Here is a 23803-nt window from a genome sequence, read left to right as displayed (position 1 = left end):
TTCAATTTTTACTTTAGTAACCTTACCAATTGACATTTCTCCATTTTACACCTCTTTCTGCTAGGATTAGCATGTAAACATTCTCCACACCAATATGGCGGATGAATCTCATTTTTTGTATCCAACTATTGGTAACGGCTTATTATATGTTGGTACTACGCAATATTGACCAATCAGCGCTCTCAGATTCAATCATTCCGAGCGCTATAGTCGAATAGCACGAATCTCCTATGTTTCGCTGTTAGGAAAATACCCTATAGTGTCAATAATCAAAATGTTGGCAGAGTATATTTAGAAATTTACATGGGAAAAACACCGGTAGTCTAACGGTTGATTGTTCCCGACTTTGACTGTCGTATGCTATAATAAATTCGGTTAAATTAGTTGTTTCGCGTTGGAATCAGACTATGCTAGTCGGACATATTTTAAATTCGAAATAAATAAAATTCTATTTTATAATTTAACTAATAATAATGAAATATCAAATAGTAAGTACAACGTAATGTACAAGAAAAGTTTGCACTTTTAGATTTACATCTATAGTGCCATTTTATTAACTATCCTCTTTTAATAATTCTTTTTACTTGTCTTTTTTTATAACAAATTTTTATTTTTCATTTAATTTTAATTTTTGAGGTGCCATACTAATTATGAAATTATACTCTGCAACTTCACCGAGTCAGTTTTTTAAAATAATGATTAACGTGCTTGGAAATCTATTTTATTTAATAAAAAGGTGATTAATGGTAGAAAAAAAGGTTATTATTATTGTTTCTGTATTTAACTTGAAGAATTAATTCGGTAAAATTGTAGGGTATGTTTTCACAATTAATATGACATATCAAACATTAAAATCGAGTGAAAAATAAAAAATTTTATGAAAATATCAAAATTAAAAAAATAATTAAAATATAACAGTTAATAAAATGGCATTATAGATACAAATATACAAGTGCAAACTTTTTTTCTACGTTGTGTTCTACCTATTATTTGATATTTCATGATTATTAATTACATTTTAAAGCAGGAGTTTGTTTATTTTAATTTTATGATGTCTGACTAGTACAGTCTGAATCCAGCGAGAAAACTACCTTAATATAACTAAAATATGATTGCAATGCTGGGTTCAGAAGTACGACTTGTTATTATTTGGAATTTAAATCTGTTATCTCATACTATTCTACCATATTAATACTAGATTTACGGACGTTGATTAGACCTATTTTTACCAAAGTCAGATAATTTGAATAATACACGAAAATTGAACATTTTTATATAGAAATTAGTTCTGCTTTAAATTAAATGAAAGATTTATTATTAAAAAATTTATTGAAAACACTTTTTACATATAAATTATGATTTTGAAATACTTTTGAATGAGTCAAATTGGCTCAGTCTATAAATCTAATGTTAAGAATAGAAGTCTTAACATTTTTTTTATATTTTCAGTTCTTTACACCTATATGTATATTCATATTCATTCTAATTACGTATTCATGAAATTTCAATATTGCATTTAGCCCCTATTCAGTAATTTATATTACCTTAAACTTTTTTTCAATTTTTTATATATACGTATTTTAATTTTTAAATGTTGAATTATTTCGAAATATCGTAATTGTCATTTACGAATTCTATTCTTAACAGGGTTGTATTATAGATCATACGTACGATGCGTAACATAAAACGCGCGTTTTAGCACATAGAATATAAGGAAACGGTTTTACCTATAAAATTATGAGAGATATAAATTATTTACATAATAGATCCTACCCGATGCAAATATATGGAGGCATTTGAAAAATGGTTTTATGCAAAAGAATATTAAATGAAAACGTATTCTTATACCTGGATGTATTGAATTAAGTGACGCATGCGCCTGCGCGCACGCAGCCATATCTAACTACAAATGTGCTGTAAACTTAATTCCTTGGCTAAACTATTTAAAAGAAGTCCATCATTAATAATGGTACAATTGGTACAGGTCATAACTCAGTTTTTTGGATCGTTTTATTTGCAGACTAAGAAAAGAACACGCATGCAGTATATAGTATAGAGTAAACTCATCCGCGCTCAAACACATGCATAGATGAGGATACAAATAAAGTAGGACATATAGATTTATTTCTCTTGGCCATCTTTAAGACGGCTCTTTACAACATGAATGACTCTTGACAATTGCCTTAATGTCCATTGTTGGTGGGTGTGCGATAGTTAATTATCACACATCACCAACATTGATCACCAGTAATACATTCGAAGATCTGTGTGTGTGCGTTTCTGTGTATATTTATATAAGCGCATTATTAATTGGTAGCATTATCCACATGTCGTTTGAGCCGCCATGTTTAGATCAAATTTTAAAGAAAAAAATAGATTTCCGAATGATATGAAATATCGATTATGCTTTATTTATCATAAACAGAATGGAGAGGAAGTCTAAGAGTGCCTAAAATATTTCAAAAACTAATTAGTAAGAATAAAAATAGCTCGCGCGCGCGCGCGGGAACTCTAATAGTATATTTAATGTCTATCGGACGGCTAAATCGGCTTGGCCTTGACAAACGTCTTAAAAGCCACGTAATAGTATTCTTGAGTTGTTTAAATGAAAACCCTAATTTTTAATTACATATTCTTGTAAGATATCTAAAGAGCTTCCTAAAAACCTATGCGTGTTTTCGTTTTCATCCACGTGTTTACGACACATTTCGATTTGAAAGTATAGTTAGGTAAATCATTCTACATATGTACCCATAACAGTTTTGCACACTGTTGCGGACAAGCCCATAGTTAAATGCAATTTTAAAACGAAATATCTTATAAACGCCTGGATGAAATTGAAAATCAATAGAAGGCTTTGAAGAGCTTTTGAGATAAGCTACAAGAACATGCAACATAATAAATAAAGAACTCCATTTAAAAAACTCAAGATAACGTTCTTATATCCCTCAGGATACTTCCCAAAGTCAAACATTATGTACATTTAAAAATTTTTTAGATGTGTTATGAATATAATCAAAAAACTGTTTTTTATACCATTCAGTTTTCGAAAACTTTAGAGTCCTTGGAACTTCTATACCCCGTATAATATATTATATGTAGAGGGTTCGTCACTTAAAACACCCTAGTACATGAATGTAAGAAAAAACATTAACTATTTTATGCGCGTTCTTAAAGAATGTGGTTATATAAAAAGTTGATGCCTCTCATATGCAGATTACAGAGATAAACATTTCCTTTTAACGTTCATGTTCTTCGATGTTTTGTATGTGACATTTATTGTTCAATTATAATTTACCAATAAGAGCGGTTTGTAGTTGTTGCTATTGGAATACCCGTATGTAGAATTGTAGGAATAATACATGTATAATGTTGACAGAGATTTTCAATAAAATAGGAAGAGTCACTTTATTGAAATATATTCACGTGAGATATAATTCGTTTTAATTCACTTTAATCCATCCAACTTTGACTGAATGTAGAATGTTTTTTTGGAGTGATATTTTGTGTTGTGCACTACACCGTTTAGAACTTATCATTCAAAAAGTACTTTAAATACACACAGTATATTTTGCAGCGCATTATGAAATACAAAAATTATTGTTGTAAAGTTTCATTTTGATGATTTTATTTCGTACCGGTTAGATGCGATAGGTAATATTACTGGTATAGACCGGTAAGTACGTTATTGAGCCTGTGCAATATAACAAGTTCCGTTTATTAGTGGGTAATTAAGGCGTGTTAAGGCTGCTGACCGTTGAACTGAGTGGGTAGACTGCGCTTGACCACTGATGATGCGGTAACTGGCACGGACAGTACTGGTATACTGACCGAGGGCTGATCACTTAGTACTTTAGTGCGGCCTGAGTTATTTCTACTAGAGACATTCCTCAGCCAACTGAAAAAAAATAAATGTGAAAGAAATGCAACGTTTCAGTTGGTAACAATGAGTCATACGTTGGGGGTGAACCAGTGATGCCAGAAATGAACTTTTTTGCTACAAAAACAGTTGAACAGGGAAGGCAGCACACAAAGCCGTAAGCCCATATGCGTGTGAAGTGGCTACTGCGCCAGTCAAGAGGGGAAAGTAAGGGCTACTCACATTACTTCAGGCTATATCGGTGTGATCGGCTTTCTGCTGAGGAGGATGGGGATACTCACACAAATTCAAGGGTCTATCCATGTGATATGACGAAGCAGTGACGTAAATTGTTGCTGACGGTTAAACTCACACTGATGCAGAAAATCCGTGAGATAACGAAGTCGGTCTGTCGGTAACAATTTCTTTCGGGTAAAGTAAACATCGGTAAAGTAGGTTGCGTTTAATATTATGTTCTTATTGTAAGTGTAACCTATTTTCAGCCAAAGGTTATGGTGATTGTTGAAATTAATTGAGGTACTGTCAAATTACTGTGCTTAGGTTTCAAAGGATGGACAAAACAAGGAGTCAATAGAATCAGATAAGTGTAACAGCATTGTATACATTATACGTTATCATAAAAGTTTGTGGTACTTTGTGTTAATTTCTTTTGCAGATTACGGTGAACATCATTGTTGTGGTCGTTGCCAATTTTTGAAAAAGCTGGTGCTTTCATGAAGGAGAAAGATCTTCATCAGGATGTGTCAAATGGAGACAGCAGAGAGCAGCGTTTATATGCATCAGATAAGTGTAATAGAGCATTGTACATTTTATGTAATTGTAATGCTTTGTGGTACTTTGTGTTAATTTCTTTTGCAGATTACGCTGAGCATCATTGCCATATCAAAGCCGATTTGCCAAACAGCATATCCATGAGGTAATAAAAAATAATGTTCGCATCTTTTGTGGGTATATAAAATAATACATCTTATTTTTTTTAGTATAAGAGCTAATTGCATATTCTTTATGTGCTGCCATGAGTGTAGGACTTGAAACATACGATATAATAGAACATATCAAAATACTAAGCAAAACTGGTATATCCGATGGTATTTTTTATTTTTAATGAATTATTTACATTGTCATGTGGTAAAGTATGTCGATCTCCTTAAACTGCTTAAAATGCATACTGATAAAAATTAATGGTTTATTTACTGATTCTTTAATTCACACAGATTAAGCTTGCATCAAATCACAACAAGCACTTTGTTCAGTCTCCCTAGCCAGATGTACTTGAAAGGTAATTGAAAGACCCTATTGCTCAAGAATGCATATTATGGAAGATAGTAGATGAAACAGAGAATGATGATGTTATTGCATCTGCTATCCACTCATAATAACCATAAATATTTTTTAAGTAAGTAGATTGTAAAAAAAATTTTTTAAATTAAACAGTGCTGAATATATAAGGTTTCGTTTCATGGTTTGCAGATTGGTGCAAAACCAGTGGCAAAAGCTCAGACAATTCCTGTGGGAAAATCCAAGAACCAGAAGGTACTAATGAATTAACAGAGGAATCAGCTACAGTCCCAAGGGGGAGAATAATACTCTTTACAATAAAATTGACAGAGATGATGAGGAAATCAAGAATGCTAGTTTGGAGGCAAATCCAGAGAAGACTGAAGGAATCCACAAGAGAAATGTATTGAATTGAACCATCCTCTACCAGCATGGTATTATGTTCGAAATGATACTATTAATCCTGACATGAATGTTTACTTAAATTCATCAACAATTTTTAGGCTTTGTAAGGAGATAAAGAATTTCAGACAGATGATGGGCAATGATGGAAAATTGTTGTGAGAGTCACGGCTGGCTGAACTGTAAGGTGAATAAACATTATATTTATGATCCTACTGGGGTCAAAGTGAAAGAATATATAAAAATTTTCAAATCTTTAAATTCGATACCAAAGGTTATTACTATATTTATAAGTAAAGTTACAAAAACGTCTTTTGATTTACCATAGGCCAATATTCTTGTACAAATATCATCACTTGGTGAATCCCGAAGACAAGAAGCACAGCATTTGGAAAGAATTTTGCGAGCTAAGAAAGGTTGGCGCTTGGTTAGTAAAATTAATTTGAAAATGAAAAAAATACTTATTTTTCTTTCGTTTTATAGGAGCAATTACTGCAGAATACGAGTCATTCTTTTATACATGGGTATCGCAGGATACTATAGAAATGAATTATTATAGAAAACGTCAAAGATTTTTATTCAATCAGGATTATGCTTATAGAGTTATTACACGAAGGTAGCTGAATTGGATAAGGTATTGTTTCTTATTACGAAGTTTTCAAAATAGTATTGCCCTGAAAAATGTGTTTTTAATTGTACTGAACTTTTAGGAGCAAGATTTCATGAATAAGATTAGAGAGAAACAAAGTCATTTACTACAACAAGTATTATCAGCAGGTGACAATGACGCCGATGAAGAACGAATTCCTGGAAAAGGGCTCAGATCTGTATAATAAATAAAGCATTAATATTTATTGATTTATATTTCAATATACGATATTTATTTCATATGTTCCATTACCGTTTATGCATTTCAGATCATACGAATAGCTGTTACCACGACAAATTTCCGGAGCCGATGATGCCGTTTAGTATGAATATTAGAAATCTTTTATAATTCCTCAACAGCAAACAAGCATCTACTATTTATTAAATTAAGAGCCCTAAATTCTACAGTAATGCAAGCTTGCATTTAATTAATTTTACCGTGGTAAAGTTTAGATTCGATAGTAACAATTTTATAGATAGAAATACCTTATTAATATTATATTTTTTTACTATTTTTATTTATATTTTAATGATAAAATTCAAAATTATAAACAAGAGTTTCTATAATTACTTCTTGTTTTATTGAAAAGTATTTTAAATTCAAGTATTTTCTCCATTTATCCAACACAGTACCGTTAAGGTATAAGATAGTTATGGTAGTCTAGTTGATACGTAATGCATTCATGCCACAAAAACTTCTTAATTACAAAATTTAAATATTCTAGACGGACATTTTTCGTAGCATGCAGTATACACACAGCATGTGTTTATAATACAGCTTTTCACTTTTATTTTACTGTTACTGTGTTGATGTGTAAATAACATATAGGTACAAAGTACTTGGAGAGAGAAATTTTTTTAATATCTTAATATTTATTCTGTTTGCAGTTATTAAATTCAATGAAGTTTAATATTAATTTTTATAAATTTCTTTTACTAAATTGAATAAGCAAAACTTTCAATAATCTAATTTAATATAAGTTATTTTTTTTAAATTTATTTTAAGTTTTTTACTTTAAATACATTTTAATAGGCTTATATAATAGCGGTAATAGAACATTATAGATTATTCCAAATTATAATGAGTCCAATGGACAAGTATTATTAGCTTGCATTTGGTAAATATTATATATTTCCATTACCCGCCGTTCACCAAACGTCAACATGCATTGTCTTCATTTCCGGTATTCTAGATTTACAATATGACATTTATATATATATATATGTATAACTGAATGTAAATTGTTGGGAGCCTTCACTCGTCAGACGAATCAGTAACGAAATTAATGGTCCAGACACCTATAAAAATATTGAAATTTAAAATTATTAATACATGACGTTCAAATGTTACTTTAATATTACAACCTTCTGGAGTGACAGGCCTTTCTGGATTCTTTTTGGCGATTTTTTTTTTACATCCAACTTAAGCTTCTTTCGTTGCTCTCTGACCTCTCCGTCGTACTGGATCAAAAATGTTTTTAATATGAAATATAATACTTGTTTAAGAAAATTATATAAAATAACATGAATATATATAATCTTACCCTTGTATTTCTCCAACAACTTTCATAATTTTTGGATGAATTTGGTTCGTCATGATCAGATTTCTTATCCTCTGTTTTTTTTTTGGTTACATGTTTTTTGCATCTTATCGTAAACCCAATCATTTTTAAGGTCTGCAGCTATGTCCTAAAATAATTCACATTCTAATTAATAATCGAATTTTTATTAATTTTATGCAAATAATATATATATCGCTCAACGACTGCAATAACGGCACAATTCAGAAAAATACAAATTAGAGTAAACCATGTCTAACAATTATATCTAATATGTCGTACCATTATATTGATCATTTCTTACAATAACAGCGCAACGTAATATTTAACATTTTGTAATATTAAGACATTATAATGATAGCTTCTATCAGGTAAAATCGTTAGAGCGGGTTTTCTCAAATTTGTGTATTTTTTAGTTTTGCCGTTATTGCAGCCGCTGAGCAATATATACAAAATTTAACATAAATTGTTAAAAAAATTTTTTTTTAATTGATGCAGTAAGAAAAAATTTTAAGAAAAAATTGCAATAAATTTCGATTCAATAAAAAAAGTATTACTTACAAACTCTTCTTCTTATTGTATATATTTATCCATATTATATCACTGTTAAAATTATTCAGGCATTGATGAATGCAGAATGAGAGATCACGGTACACTAAACCGCAGTCTAGGTTTCATTATGCAGTAAAGTAATTTGATCCGTAATATTGATTAATAACGAAGGAAGTATGTAATAACGTTGCATGTATCAAGTATTGAATTTTTTAAATATTCAATTTGTATATTATTTAAATTAAAAAAAAAACCAAAGTGACTTTAAATTACATGTTGTTGTCTTTATTTCATTGTCAAAATGATAACAATTTTGTAATTAAATAAAAATAAGGATTACGCTTCTCTTTTCTACAAAAATGGTCTGCATAATCTTTGCTTGAAGTATTCATCAACAAAAGATATAAACTTTGCATGAAATTACGGTAGAATGGTGAGTATGATGTTAGTTTCCTGAAACGTAGGATGCTGGTTCAAGTCTAACAAGATTTTCTTTCCTGCAGCTAAATTATGAAAAATGTTTATATTATTAATTATACGGAGATATGAAGTACCTGGAGAGAGCATAAGTTTGCGGGGTTGCCAGATAAAGGGTGAGGGAAACGAATACTGGCCGTAATCTTATTACTTGTAAGAATATAGCTATATATATCAATAATAGCATTCGGGTACATTAGTAATTTGATACTTCTTTAAATAATTAAGGCGTTATAGAAATAGAAATGTAGTAAATCTGTATATAATAAAAAATATTAAAGAAAATAAAATAAATACAATGCAAAGATGTGATTTAAAAAATTTAGGCAATATTTAAAAAAAAACATTTACATGACCTGCAAAGATATATTTCTTTGAGATTATGAAATTTACTTATTAACTGTCCTATGGATTTCCTTTCAAAATTAAAAAAAAAACAAACATACCAATGATTCTAACCAACCATCATGTACATTTATAGTATTATACGATTTAACGTAATCTGTATTTTCCGTAGGCTTATTTCTTTATTTGGGGTGTGAATCTGTTTTCTAATAAATTTCTGGAACCTATAATCTTATTTTTTATTTATTTAAATTCTATTTTAAATTATTATAAAATTCCTTTAGTAGCATTTTGGAAGCTTCTGCCTTTGCGTCCTTTTTCGAACGTGACGGACCGGCACCCTCAGCCTCCTGATATTTACTGCTCGCCTGTAAAAATTATTATTTTCATTTTCAAAATTACTAATGAATATTTCAATATTTATTTCAAGAGTTTCATCTCTAATATTACAATTTTTACAATATAGCATTTCATTCTAATCTTTTTCTTGTCATTTAAGATTTCTAAGCAATCAGTCGGTATTTGTTACTAATAAATACTTACTTTATATCTATATTGTTTGTCATTCCTTGGACCTTCATCCAATGTCAATATAAATTTCGGTTGCTCCATCTTCCGAGCCTGACAAAACTCAAACAATTGCGGAGTGGGCTGCTTTCCTTAAAAAAAAATTTTACTCAAAATAATTTATTTATTTATTATTATAATGTATTAATGCTCTTTGTAATTTATATTTACCTACGTATTTGTCTTTCCTCCATCTTGTACCATAATCTTCGGTATCTCTTCCAAAACCTGATCTGTCAGGTTTAGATTCCACGGAAATGGGTTCTCTAATTCCATCCCCACGTTTACCAATCCCTTGACCTTTAGTCCATCCCATTTTATTCATCATCTTTTCGTATTTCGGATCAATAGCCATTTTCTAAATTGAAGACAGTTAATACATTTAAAAAAATTTATTCCCAAAATAAAATCTTTAACATAAATTATAAAACTTACGGTACTGGTAGATGATTGTTGTTTTCCAGCGTTTTCTGATTCCATCTGAAAAAGAATTGATATTATTCAACTACAATTTTAGATATATTGTTCTAGAGCGAACTCGGTTTTATATAGAAATTAGGCATGATTATTAAAAAATTGTATATGTACATAATAAGTTATTTTCAAAATATAAAGTATGAGAAGTGACTTAAGGGGGTCGTCTAGTGTGAATAGTTTATTTTTATTGCTTTTATAAGAATTTTTTTCTGGTAAACCATTGAAATAAAAAAATCTACAATTTGTATATTAATTTTATTAACATTTAACCCAAGGTTTTTAAAAAATTTCATCTCAATATTTTGCACTAAATATATAACATACGACACTTAACATGAATGCGTGTTTAAAAAACGTTGCTCCTCTGCTGCCCTAATTCCAGCTGTTCTGCTTATTTAAAAATAAAAATTTAAGTGCCATTTTATAATCGTGATACTTGAGGTAATATAGTGAACTATAATGAATTTAAAATTCCAAAAACAAGAGAAGTTACACGCTTTAGAAAATTAAAAAAAATTTTTTCACATTTTTTAGGGGTTTATTTATCTGATAAAAAAAATATTGAAGCAATGTTAATTATTTTTGTTTACTTTTTAGTTATACATATATTGAATATGCTGTATAATTTTGAACATAATCAGTGAAATAGTTTTTGAGATATCATGGCAGCAGTTTGAGAAAAACGTGTTTCGAGAAACACTAACAAACTACCGTGCTCCCCGTATACGTATACTTGCTGTGTATACATGCAGCGGCTTACGGGATGAAACTTTTGAATGCCTTCTGATTTTGATAAATCATTGTATCCACGTAATCTATAAAATTTTTTAATGTGAATTAAAAAAAAATGATTGATTTGACCTAATACACTAGACGACCCTCTTAAATGTTTTGTAAATCATGTAGATAGTACAAACATTGTTATACAATCTTAATAAAGAATGTTATGATATATATAAGAAATTTGTTGTAAATTTCTGCATCATTATTAAAATATTTTTTTCAATTTCTTAATAATTTATTTTGGCTCTCATGCTTCAATATATTGTTGTGTATTTGGATTAATATGAATGTTCTTAAAAATTATTAAATGGAATTTCAATTGAGCATTCGATATTCTATAGGGTGTATCAGCATTGATGCTTTTAATTTTAATCATATTTTTGTGCATAAAATAAGTCGAAAAGTCCTATACTTTAAGATCCGGAAAAGCATCATTGCTGAGATAAATTAATTTTAAACCGATAAATTAGGGCTTTCATTCAACGGAAAAGTGGCTTTAATTTCACTTTCGTTGATAGTTCCCCTTGAAAAAACAAAAGAAATTTGTACTTCTCCGCTGATTAAAATTGTCCTACACGCATATACACATACGCACGCAACTACGCCGATTATTAATATTACCTCCTATAATGTCTTACATTCCTGCTCCTGGTGCTAAAGAAATGAATTTTATGCTTATTTTTAAAAGGATCCTCTGAATAATTTTGAACAAATTTTCCTTTGGAGAAAATTTGTCATTAGAATTTCGTATACTGATTTTTATAATATTCAACATGAAATTATAGGTGTGAATTTTAAAAATGCAAATAAAGAATACTGATTGAGCTATAAAACTTTAAATATATTTGAGCTCAAAAAAATTGGGGAAAACCCGTAAAACGGATTAAAAAACCCCATACAAATGTTTATGATACAAAGGAGTACTCACAGTGTAATTACGCATGGATCATTAGATCACTAGCAAGAAGAATGCAAATATTACATCTCTTTTCTTGTTATATATCAAACTCGATATATATGATATATGTTTAAGAAATCCGTGTTTCTTAATGATTTGGTTATTAATGAATTCTTAAATTTGTTGTAAAGAATTGGTATAATTACCCACGTGAATCAATTGATCCGCACAAAATATAACTTATATATACAAAATACGTTATTGTGATACACAAAATGAGAGTCAGAAAATAAGAATCAACCTTCTTCTCTTTTTTAATATTAGCTATTATAACGTGTGCACTCATCGGAAAGTTTCAGAGAACTGGACTTGTAGTAAGTAATAAAAAACAAAAAAGAATTGAGAATGTTAATTTTCTCATAGATGGCAATGATATATCATGTGTTTTATTTTAAATCATTTGAGACTCAACATACTCCCCCCTTGAGAGAGTGGCGATCAAAACACACGTTATAAAGAATGAATTCAGAATAATTCAGATTAAAAATTAAATTAACTTTATACTGTTGGTTAGTGTTTAATCAATTTGATGATTTCTGAATGATACGTTTTGCCCTGGTAATGGACAAAGAAGCGTGGTTGAGCGTTTCAATTTAGAATTTGAAGTTTATCTGTTGCAACTCGTACGACGCCATCAAGTCCTGGATGTAAATCTATGACTCTGCCCAGCTGCCATTGTAATGGAGGAAGGTTTTTATCCTTGATTAGTACCAGTATTCCTAGCTGTAGTTCACCTTTAGATTCTGTCCATTTATATCGTTTTTGAAGTTCTCCCAAATATTCTTCTGACCATCTACGCCAAAATTCTTGTCTTCCTTTTTTGATGATTTGCCATGAAGAAAGTCGATTTTCTGGAACAGATAAAAGATCGTGTTCTGGCAACGCAGTGAATGGTTCACCAATAAACCAATGCGCTGGTGTCAAAGCTGTTGGATCATTGGGATCCGAAGATATGGCACATAATGGTCTGGAATTAAGAATTGATTCAATTTCAATTACGAGAGTATTTAATTCTTCAAAAGTAGTAAGTCTGTCACCTATAACTCGTTTAAAATGGTGTTTAAAGGACTTGACACCAGCTTCCCACATTCCACCAAAATGTGGAGTAAGTGGAGGTATGAAATGCCAAGAAATATGTTTCCGTAAAGCGAAATGATTTACTTCATTGTGAAATGATTCAGAGTTAAATAAAACGTATAATTGTTTTAATTCGTTATTTGCTCCTATAAAGTTTGTTCCATTATCAGAATAAACATTTGTTGGTATACCTCTACGACCAATAAAACGAGACAAAGCTCCTAAAAAACCAACAGTAGTCATATCACTTACTACTTCAAGATGTATTGCTCGTGTTGTCATACAAATAAAAACGCAAATATATACTTTAATTCGTCCACGATTTCTAAATTTCCTTTCTTTAATGAATAAAGGACCGCAGTAGTCTATACCAGTATTCTTAAATGGTCGAGCTTGATTCACTCGGAATTCAGGCAAATCTCCCATTTTATAAGAAACTGGTTGAGCTCTAAAACGAAAACATGGTATGCATTTATGAATGACATATCTCACTTGATTCTTGCCATCGAGTAACCAGTATTTATGACGAATAAAATGAAGAGTAGATTGAATTCCTGAATGATGATTATCTAAATGTGCATCGGAAATAATTATATTGGTTACATGATGATTTTTAGGTAGTAAAATTGGATGTTTTTGAGAATGAGACAAAGACGAATGAATCAAGCGACCCCCTACTCTCAAAATGCCACTTTTATCCAAAAAAGGAGCTAATGATGTTAATCGATTTTTCTTCATCTTGTTTAAAGTTAATATTACATTAATTTCTTCATGAAATGCTTCTGCTTGTACTAATCGAAGAATTTGTATTTCAGTTGCGTGAATCTCATCAATTGTTATTGTTCTCTTAAATTGACTGTTTAGCTTCATTCGTAAACAATAAGAAATAACTCGAACTGCTCTTCTAAATGATGAAAATCTATTTAAAAATTCAGTATGATTTGTTATAGTTGTGGCCAGACATATGTTATTTCGTATTTCTGAAATTTCCAAAGGAATTTGTAATGTCACATTTGGCCACTTTGATTCCGGTTGTTGTAACCAACTTGGTCCATTAAACCACATTTGATTTTGAAGAAATGCATCAGGTAATTGACCCCTAGATAATGCATCAGCTGGATTGTTTTTGGTATTAATATGACGCCAAATACAATTAGTAGTTAATTCACGAATTTCTCGAACTCGATTACTAACAAATATCTTTAATAAATTCGGAGAAGTATTTATCCAATGTAATGTAATTGTTGAATCGCACCATAGAAATATTTGATCTATTTGTAAAATCAGAGTTGTTCGAATGTCATTTACAAGTCGAGCCAATACTAATGCTCCGCTGAGCTCCGCTCGAGGTATTGTCATCCCTTTTACTGGAATCACTCTAGATTTAGCACATAACAAATGTGATTGAATATGTCCTTTATTATCAATTGATCTAATATATATGCATGCTCCATAACCGAATTGACTTGCGTCGCAAAAACCATGTATTTGGATTGAAACTGAGTCATCTACGACTAATCGCCGATTTACTGAAATGTTATTTAAACTATTTAGTTGATTAGCGAAATGACTCCAAGTATGTAAATTGGTTGGTACTGTTTCATCCCAAGAAACTTTGCATTTCCAACATTGTTGCATAATAATTTTAGCAAATAAAATAACTGGACCAAGAAGACCCAATGGATCAAAGATTTTAGCTATTTCTGATAAAATAAATCGTTTTGTTATTCTCTCAGTGTGTGCAATAGGTTTTACAGTATATGAAATTGAATCACTTGTAGCATTCCAATAAATGCCAAGAGTTTTTAGAATGTTATCTCTATCAAATAGCAAATTAGAATTTATGGAATCAGATTCACAATGTACCAATACACGAGGATCATTAGATGCCCACTGTCTAATTTTAAAACCACCATTCTTTAATAATTGAGATAATTCCTGTTGAATTTGAATAGCAACAGATAAATTGTTTGCTCCTGTAATCAAATCATCCACATAAAAATCAGATCTTAAAATGTTAGCAGCAAGAGGAAATTTATAACCATCATCATCTGCAAGTTGTTTAAGTACCCGAATAGCTAGAAAAGGTGAAGATGCAACACCAAAAGTAACTGTATTCAATTGATATGTTTGAATTTCATTGTTTATCCTCCAAAAAATTCGTTGATATTTTCTATCTGACTCATGAATCCAAATTTGTCTGTACATTTTCTCAATATCTGCAGTAATCAAAATTTTATGACATCTTGCCTTTATTAACTGTTCAAATAATTTTGGTTGTATAGTCGGTCCTACCAATAAACTATCATTCAATGACAATTCGCCTGCAGAACTTGCTGAGGCATCAAATACTACACGAGTTTTTGTCGTAGTACTCGTTGGTTTAAAAACTGCATGATGAGGAATGTAATAACCGTCAATGTTACTGTTATTTACCAAAGTCATGTGTTGCAAGTTTATATATTCATTCATTACTTCAGTATAATCTTTCTCCAATTTTGGATTAGTTTTAAATTTTCTCTCGAGAATGAGAAATCGTTTCAAAGCCATATCTCGTGAATTTGAAAAAGATGGATTTGCTTCTTTAAATGGCAATCGTACAGAATAACGACCGCTGTAGTCTCGTGAAAAGTTATTTTGAAAGTGCATTTCACAAAGAGTATCTTCTGAAGAATTCTTGACTTGTGGTTGTATTTCCTCAATTTCCCAGAATTTAGATAAAATAGATTCCAAATTATTAAAATTACACTCAATCAATCTTGGAAATTGAAACAATGGCAATTCTCCGGCAATGGCCCAACCTAATTGTGTTTTTTGTAATAGCAATTCATGACCGTCTGATGATAAGTCAATTTGGCCAATAGAAAATAATGATAATGTTGCTCCAGCACCTATTAAGATATCTACTGGACGAGGAACATGAAATGAAGGATCAGCTAATTGTATATTTTCAGGAATTTTAATCAAACTCCTATCAAAAAATTCATTTGGTATTACGTCAGAGATTATTGGAATCGTTAAAAATATTAAAGTCTTTTGAAAATTATTGTGTATCGAACGGAATGTTAATTGAACTTGATGTTTAGTTACTGAACGCTTTGAATTGATACTTACAATAGGGAAAGAACATTTGTGCATTGTTAAATGTAATCTTTTCACAAAATTTTCTGTAACGAAATGTGCTGATGCACCTGTATCAAGAATTGCTCTAGCTATTATAAATTTTCCATTAGCATCTCTCACTCTTACCATTGCACTCAATATTAATTGAGAAGTCAAATTTGATGCTATTGTAGATAAAATTGTAATAGTGGGATCATAACATAGTCATTCACTAGTCCCCTTTTCTTCTGATTTTGGAGGTTCATTACATGAGGATGATCTGTGTAATAATGTATTGTGTCTTCGTTTACAAATAACACAACTAGAAAACGTACATGGAGGTTGATGTTTTCTCAAACAATTGATACAAAGTAAAAGCTCTTTTGCCTTTTTGAATCTTTCTTCTGGAGTTAACTTAAGAAATACTGAACACCGATAAATTTTATGTTGAGTATCCTTACAAATGGGACATACGTCTATTTTTTGAGTGAAGAAGGCTTGACCGTGAGAAGATATTTTACGTCTTTTGTACGTTGGCTCATTCAATTTACCAACATCACGAGAATTTGTTCTTGAAGAAGTACCATTATTTAAGTTTGATGAAGATCTTCGAGCTAATCGAATTGACGTTGCCTTCAAAAATTCACAAATTTGTTTGAATGTTGGAAAAGAATTCAATTGAGAATTTTGGTCCCATTTTTCTGCTGTTAGTGAATGTAATTTAGTTTCAAGAATTTGTACCAACATTTCAGATTCTATGTTAACATTCAATGTTTCTAATGATTTTACATGTTGTTGCACAGTTTCGACTAAATAACTCAGACCTTCTGATGTTTCATTTTTCTGATTAGGGAAATTTAAAATGCCTAATAAATGACGAGATATCAAGAGTCGTTTTATTTCATATGTATCAGTAAGCAATTGCCAAGCTATATCGTAACTATGATCACTAGGACATAATAAAGCAATCTTTTTTGCCGCGTCACCTCTTAAACATGAACGTAAATAGAGAAATTTTTCAACATTTGATAAATCATCACGAGCATTAATTAAAGATAAAAATGTATTTTTGAAAGCTAACCATCCATCAAATGAACCCTCAAAGCTTGGCAAAGTAGCAACAGGAAGCTTAATTCGTTTAAGTGTTTCCGACGCGTTCAATGCTGAATTCTGCAAAATGCTTGAAGAATTATTTTGAGATTCATTAGAAGGGCCTGATTGAGGAAGATTAAAAGAAACTGAAGGCATTTCTTGCCGAATAGTGCCAGATCTCAAAGAAGAAACTGCTGGTGTTGAGCAAATTATTGGCTGATCAATTCGTGTCGTATTTGTAATTCGAGTCTTCAATGCATAAAAGTTGTTTTGAATTTCATCAAATTGTGTAAAGTGATCAATTTCTGGAGACAAAGTAATTAATTGAGGCAATACATTCTGTTCATATTGATCAAACAAAACTGTCAATTTTTCAATACGTAATTTAAGATTTGTTGAATCGAGTACTCCTTCGTCAACATGTTTTTCTAATAATGTAATTTGGGCTTTAAGACTCGTTCTCTTTGATATTAAAACACGTAATTCTGGATTCGCCATTATAATTAAAAAAAAATATCAATTGGATCAATGAATTACTAAAAATAATAACCCTTATTGCATTAATGCCAATTATTCGTTTCAAAAAACTCGAAACATTAACCTTAATCTATTTAAAATAATTCATTGATATTCAGAAAAAAGCACACAAAAGAACAAAATCTAAATATAACATTCATGTTTGAATTAATTATGAAATACTTTCGAAGAAAACAATTATATGTTGTGTCTGTGTTTTTTTAAAAAAAGTTAATTATTCACGAAACTGTGTAGAATAATATTTAATGTTTTAAGAAATAATTTCGCAAAAAAAAAATGTTTTATGAAATTATGAAATATAACGACAAATTATTAACATTATCATAACAAAGAAAAGAAAGAATTCAGCTACTGCTTTGGTTTTATAACCAAATGAACATTGAATAAATTTTCTGTTACTAAGTGAACATATTCATTGTAATCCATCAAAAAAAATATGTCGGAACAATCTTTATAGGGCAATTAAAATATGCAAACTCCTTTTTATTTTAATTATTTTGTTATAAAAAATTTCATTTTAGGAAAAACGTTCAAATTACGAATTAATTATCGTTACCGAAATGAATATCAAACACCGAATTGTTTTATTTAAAGGAAAGAAGGAAAATAAAACAAAAAATATGGAGTACTTATCTAAAAACGGTGCTCATATTAATAATTTAATTATCCTTAATGTGTGTATGATCAATTGTCCTCTTCATTAAGATTTCCTTTGAAGTTCTTATTGCGAATCTGTAGTTTCGTTGAAAAACCTATATATCACTCGAATCACTTACACTCGCGTTACTTAAAAAAAAAATTGATGAAATGCAGTTGTATCAAATTAAACAAATTACACGTTCATTGCACGATGTTTTCCATTCGGTGGTCCCAGCAAGAAAGAGGGCGATTCAGCAAACTTTTGTTCAATCACGGATAAAAAAGAAGAAGGTGCAATGCGGTAGGCGCTGCATATGAGTGTTACTAAGAGCTCAGTAATGTATCCATGCAAATAAGCACCCGAGTGTATTAAAAAGAAAACTATCATTATTATTTTGTTATTATGAAACAATTGATCTTATGACTCTCATCTATGTCACGTACAAACACCAATGCATCAAATTCACACCTCACAGGAGGCACCATGAATAATTTTGAACAAATTTTCCTTTGGAGAAAATTTGTCATTAGAATTTCGTATACTGATTTTTATAATATTCAACATGAAATTATAGGTGTGAATTTTAAAAATGCAAATAAAGAATACTGATTGAGCTATAAAACTTTAAATATATTTGAGCTCAAAAAAATTGGGGAAAAACCGTAAAACGGATTAAAAAACCCCATACAAATGTTTATGATACAAAGGAGTACTCACAGTGTAATTACGCATGGATCATTAGATCACTAGCAAGAAGAATGCAAATATTACATCTCTTTTCTTGTTATATATCAAACTCGATATATATGATATATGTTTAAGAAATCCGTGTTTCTTAATGATTTGGTTATTAATGAATTCTTAAATTTGTTGTAAAGAATTGGTATAATTACCCACGTGAATCAATTGATCCGCACAAAATATAACTTATATATACAAAATACGTTATTGTGATACACAAAATGAGAGTCAGAAAATAAGAATCAACCTTCTTCTCTTTTTTAATATTAGCTATTATAACGTGTGCACTCATCGGAAAGTTTCAGAGAACTGGACTTGTAGTAAGTAATAAAAAACAAAAAAGAATTGAGAATGTTAATTTTCTCATAGATGGCAATGATATATCATGTGTTTTATTTTAAATCATTTGAGACTCAACATACTCCCCCCTTGAGAGAGTGGCGATCAAAACACACGTTATAAAGAATGAATTCAGAATAATTCAGATTAAAAATTAAATTAACTTTATACTGTTGGTTAGTGTTTAATCAATTTGATGATTTCTGAATGATACGTTTTGCCCTGGTAATGGACAAAGAAGCGTGGTTGAGCGTTTCAATTTAGAATTTGAAGTTTATCTGTTGCAACTCGTACGACGCCATCAAGTCCTGGATGTAAATCTATGACTCTGCCCAGCTGCCATTGTAATGGAGGAAGGTTTTTATCCTTGATTAGTACCAGTATTCCTAGCTGTAGTTCACCTTTAGATTCTGTCCATTTATATCGTTTTTGAAGTTCTCCCAAATATTCTTCTGACCATCTACGCCAAAATTCTTGTCTTCCTTTTTTGATGATTTGCCATGAAGAAAGTCGATTTTCTGGAACAGATAAAAGATCGTGTTCTGGCAACGCAGTGAATGGTTCACCAATAAACCAATGCGCTGGTGTCAAAGCTGTTGGATCATTGGGATCCGAAGATATGGCACATAATGGTCTGGAATTAAGAATTGATTCAATTTCAATTACGAGAGTATTTAATTCTTCAAAAGTAGTAAGTCTGTCACCTATAACTCGTTTAAAATGGTGTTTAAAGGACTTGACACCAGCTTCCCACATTCCACCAAAATGTGGAGTAAGTGGAGGTATGAAATGCCAAGAAATATGTTTCCGTAAAGCGAAATGATTTACTTCATTGTGAAATGATTCAGAGTTAAATAAAACGTATAATTGTTTTAATTCGTTATTTGCTCCTATAAAGTTTGTTCCATTATCAGAATAAACATTTGTTGGTATACCTCTACGACCAATAAAACGAGACAAAGCTCCTAAAAAACCAACAGTAGTCATATCACTTACTACTTCAAGATGTATTGCTCGTGTTGTCATACAAATAAAAACGCAAATATATACTTTAATTCGTCCACGATTTCTAAATTTCCTTTCTTTAATGAATAAAGGACCGCAGTAGTCTATACCAGTATTCTTAAATGGTCGAGCTTGATTCACTCGGAATTCAGGCAAATCTCCCATTTTATAAGAAACTGGTTGAGCTCTAAAACGAAAACATGGTATGCATTTATGAATGACATATCTCACTTGATTCTTGCCATCGAGTAACCAGTATTTATGACGAATAAAATGAAGAGTAGATTGAATTCCTGAATGATGATTATCTAAATGTGCATCGGAAATAATTATATTGGTTACATGATGATTTTTAGGTAGTAAAATTGGATGTTTTTGAGAATGAGACAAAGACGAATGAATCAAGCGACCCCCTACTCTCAAAATGCCACTTTTATCCAAAAAAGGAGCTAATGATGTTAATCGATTTTTCTTCATCTTGTTTAAAGTTAATATTACATTAATTTCTTCATGAAATGCTTCTGCTTGTACTAATCGAAGAATTTGTATTTCAGTTGCGTGAATCTCATCAATTGTTATTGTTCTCTTAAATTGACTGTTTAGCTTCATTCGTAAACAATAAGAAATAACTCGAACTGCTCTTCTAAATGATGAAAATCTATTTAAAAATTCAGTATGATTTGTTATAGTTGTGGCCAGACATATGTTATTTCGTATTTCTGAAATTTCCAAAGGAATTTGTAATGTCACATTTGGCCACTTTGATTCCGGTTGTTGTAACCAACTTGGTCCATTAAACCACATTTGATTTTGAAGAAATGCATCAGGTAATTGACCCCTAGATAATGCATCAGCTGGATTGTTTTTGGTATTAATATGACGCCAAATACAATTAGTAGTTAATTCACGAATTTCTCGAACTCGATTACTAACAAATATCTTTAATAAATTCGGAGAAGTATTTATCCAATGTAATGTAATTGTTGAATCGCACCATAGAAATATTTGATCTATTTGTAAAATCAGAGTTGTTCGAATGTCATTTACAAGTCGAGCCAATACTAATGCTCCGCTGAGCTCCGCTCGAGGTATTGTCATCCCTTTTACTGGAATCACTCTAGATTTAGCACATAACAAATGTGATTGAATATGTCCTTTATTATCAATTGATCTAATATATATGCATGCTCCATAACCGAATTGACTTGCGTCGCAAAAACCATGTATTTGGATTGAAACTGAGTCATCTACGACTAATCGCCGATTTACTGAAATGTTATTTAAACTATTTAGTTGATTAGCGAAATGACTCCAAGTATGTAAATTGGTTGGTACTGTTTCATCCCAAGAAACTTTGCATTTCCAACATTGTTGCATAATAATTTTAGCAAATAAAATAACTGGACCAAGAAGACCCAATGGATCAAAGATTTTAGCTATTTCTGATAAAATAAATCGTTTTGTTATTCTCTCAGTGTGTGCAATAGGTTTTACAGTATATGAAATTGAATCACTTGTAGCATTCCAATAAATGCCAAGAGTTTTTAGAATGTTATCTCTATCAAATAGCAAATTAGAATTTATGGAATCAGATTCACAATGTACCAATACACGAGGATCATTAGATGCCCACTGTCTAATTTTAAAACCACCATTCTTTAATAATTGAGATAATTCCTGTTGAATTTGAATAGCAACAGATAAATTGTTTGCTCCTGTAATCAAATCATCCACATAAAAATCAGATCTTAAAATGTTAGCAGCAAGAGGAAATTTATAACCATCATCATCTGCAAGTTGTTTAAGTACCCGAATAGCTAGAAAAGGTGAAGATGCAACACCAAAAGTAACTGTATTCAATTGATATGTTTGAATTTCATTGTTTATCCTCCAAAAAATTCGTTGATATTTTCTATCTGACTCATGAATCCAAATTTGTCTGTACATTTTCTCAATATCTGCAGTAATCAAAATTTTATGACATCTTGCCTTTATTAACTGTTCAAATAATTTTGGTTGTATAGTCGGTCCTACCAATAAACTATCATTCAATGACAATTCGCCTGCAGAACTTGCTGAGGCATCAAATACTACACGAGTTTTTGTCGTAGTACTCGTTGGTTTAAAAACTGCATGATGAGGAATGTAATAACCGTCAATGTTACTGTTATTTACCAAAGTCATGTGTTGCAAGTTTATATATTCATTCATTACTTCAGTATAATCTTTCTCCAATTTTGGATTAGTTTTAAATTTTCTCTCGAGAATGAGAAATCGTTTCAAAGCCATATCTCGTGAATTTGAAAAAGATGGATTTGCTTCTTTAAATGGCAATCGTACAGAATAACGACCGCTGTAGTCTCGTGAAAAGTTATTTTGAAAGTGCATTTCACAAAGAGTATCTTCTGAAGAATTCTTGACTTGTGGTTGTATTTCCTCAATTTCCCAGAATTTAGATAAAATAGATTCCAAATTATTAAAATTACACTCAATCAATCTTGGAAATTGAAACAATGGCAATTCTCCGGCAATGGCCCAACCTAATTGTGTTTTTTGTAATAGCAATTCATGACCGTCTGATGATAAGTCAATTTGGCCAATAGAAAATAATGATAATGTTGCTCCAGCACCTATTAAGATATCTACTGGACGAGGAACATGAAATGAAGGATCAGCTAATTGTATATTTTCAGGAATTTTAATCAAACTCCTATCAAAAAATTCATTTGGTATTACGTCAGAGATTATTGGAATCGTTAAAAATATTAAAGTCTTTTGAAAATTATTGTGTATCGAACGGAATGTTAATTGAACTTGATGTTTAGTTACTGAACGCTTTGAATTGATACTTACAATAGGGAAAGAACATTTGTGCATTGTTAAATGTAATCTTTTCACAAAATTTTCTGTAACGAAATGTGCTGATGCACCTGTATCAAGAATTGCTCTAGCTATTATAAATTTTCCATTAGCATCTCTCACTCTTACCATTGCACTCAATATTAATTGAGAAGTCAAATTTGATGCTATTGTAGATAAAATTGTAATAGTGGGATCATAACATAGTCATTCACTAGTCCCCTTTTCTTCTGATTTTGGAGGTTCATTACATGAGGATGATCTGTGTAATAATGTATTGTGTCTTCGTTTACAAATAACACAACTAGAAAACGTACATGGAGGTTGATGTTTTCTCAAACAATTGATACAAAGTAAAAGCTCTTTTGCCTTTTTGAATCTTTCTTCTGGAGTTAACTTAAGAAATACTGAACACCGATAAATTTTATGTTGAGTATCCTTACAAATGGGACATACGTCTATTTTTTGAGTGAAGAAGGCTTGAC

At 30.6% G+C, this 23803-nt stretch overlaps 3 protein-coding genes, 1 long non-coding RNA gene and 1 pseudogene across 6 annotated transcripts in view; 2 read left to right on the top strand and 3 right to left on the bottom strand.

Moving 5' to 3' along the window:
- The window catches only part of Kua (Plasmanylethanolamine desaturase Kua), a 157254-nt gene extending 153102 nt beyond the window's left edge, over positions 1 to 4152 (bottom strand). The window contains exons 1-2 of one of the 3 annotated variants that reach the window (XM_066742714.1): positions 4103 to 4152; positions 3299 to 3898 (exon numbers count right to left, since the gene is read on the bottom strand). The gene's annotated coding sequence lies outside the window, so the exon portion shown is untranslated. Of the gene's footprint in view, positions 1 to 3298; positions 3899 to 3957; positions 4039 to 4102 lie in introns of those variants that run through there. The other 2 variants (XM_066742715.1, XM_066742716.1) reach the window with 2 other exon arrangements.
- Positions 1 to 6636, top strand: part of LOC136782968 (general transcription and DNA repair factor IIH helicase/translocase subunit XPB-like) — a 588849-nt pseudogene extending 582213 nt beyond the window's left edge.
- LOC136783037 (uncharacterized) lies at positions 4937 to 5674 on the top strand. The gene is made up of 3 exons (XR_010824215.1): positions 4937 to 5276; positions 5351 to 5592; positions 5662 to 5674. It is a non-coding gene; the product is annotated as an uncharacterized lncRNA (long non-coding RNA).
- A 2759-nt stretch (positions 6637 to 9395) lies between the features above and the next one.
- Positions 9396 to 16255, bottom strand: LOC136782967 (uncharacterized). The gene is made up of 5 exons (XM_066742748.1): positions 12554 to 16255; positions 10144 to 10188; positions 9880 to 10066; positions 9685 to 9800; positions 9396 to 9509 (listed from the first exon to the last, which is right to left on the bottom strand). Exons 1-5 carry the CDS (start codon positions 16253 to 16255, stop codon positions 9396 to 9398), a joined length of 4164 nt encoding a protein of 1387 aa, XP_066598845.1.
- A 3454-nt stretch (positions 16256 to 19709) lies between these two features.
- Positions 19710 to 23450, bottom strand: LOC136782966 (uncharacterized). The gene has a single exon (XM_066742747.1). It carries the CDS (start codon positions 23448 to 23450, stop codon positions 19710 to 19712), a length of 3741 nt encoding a protein of 1246 aa, XP_066598844.1.
- Positions 23451 to 23803: the final 353 nt, after the last annotated feature.

Source organism: Prorops nasuta, unplaced genomic scaffold, assembly GCF_024137725.1.
Source record: "Prorops nasuta isolate Cenicafe-Biocafe unplaced genomic scaffold, Cenicafe_Pnas_1.2 PNAS00031, whole genome shotgun sequence".
NCBI classification, from domain to species: Eukaryota; Metazoa; Arthropoda; class Insecta; order Hymenoptera; family Bethylidae; genus Prorops; species Prorops nasuta.
The sequence above is the reverse complement of the archived record's forward strand: the minus strand, read 5'-3'. Positions and strand labels throughout refer to the sequence as shown.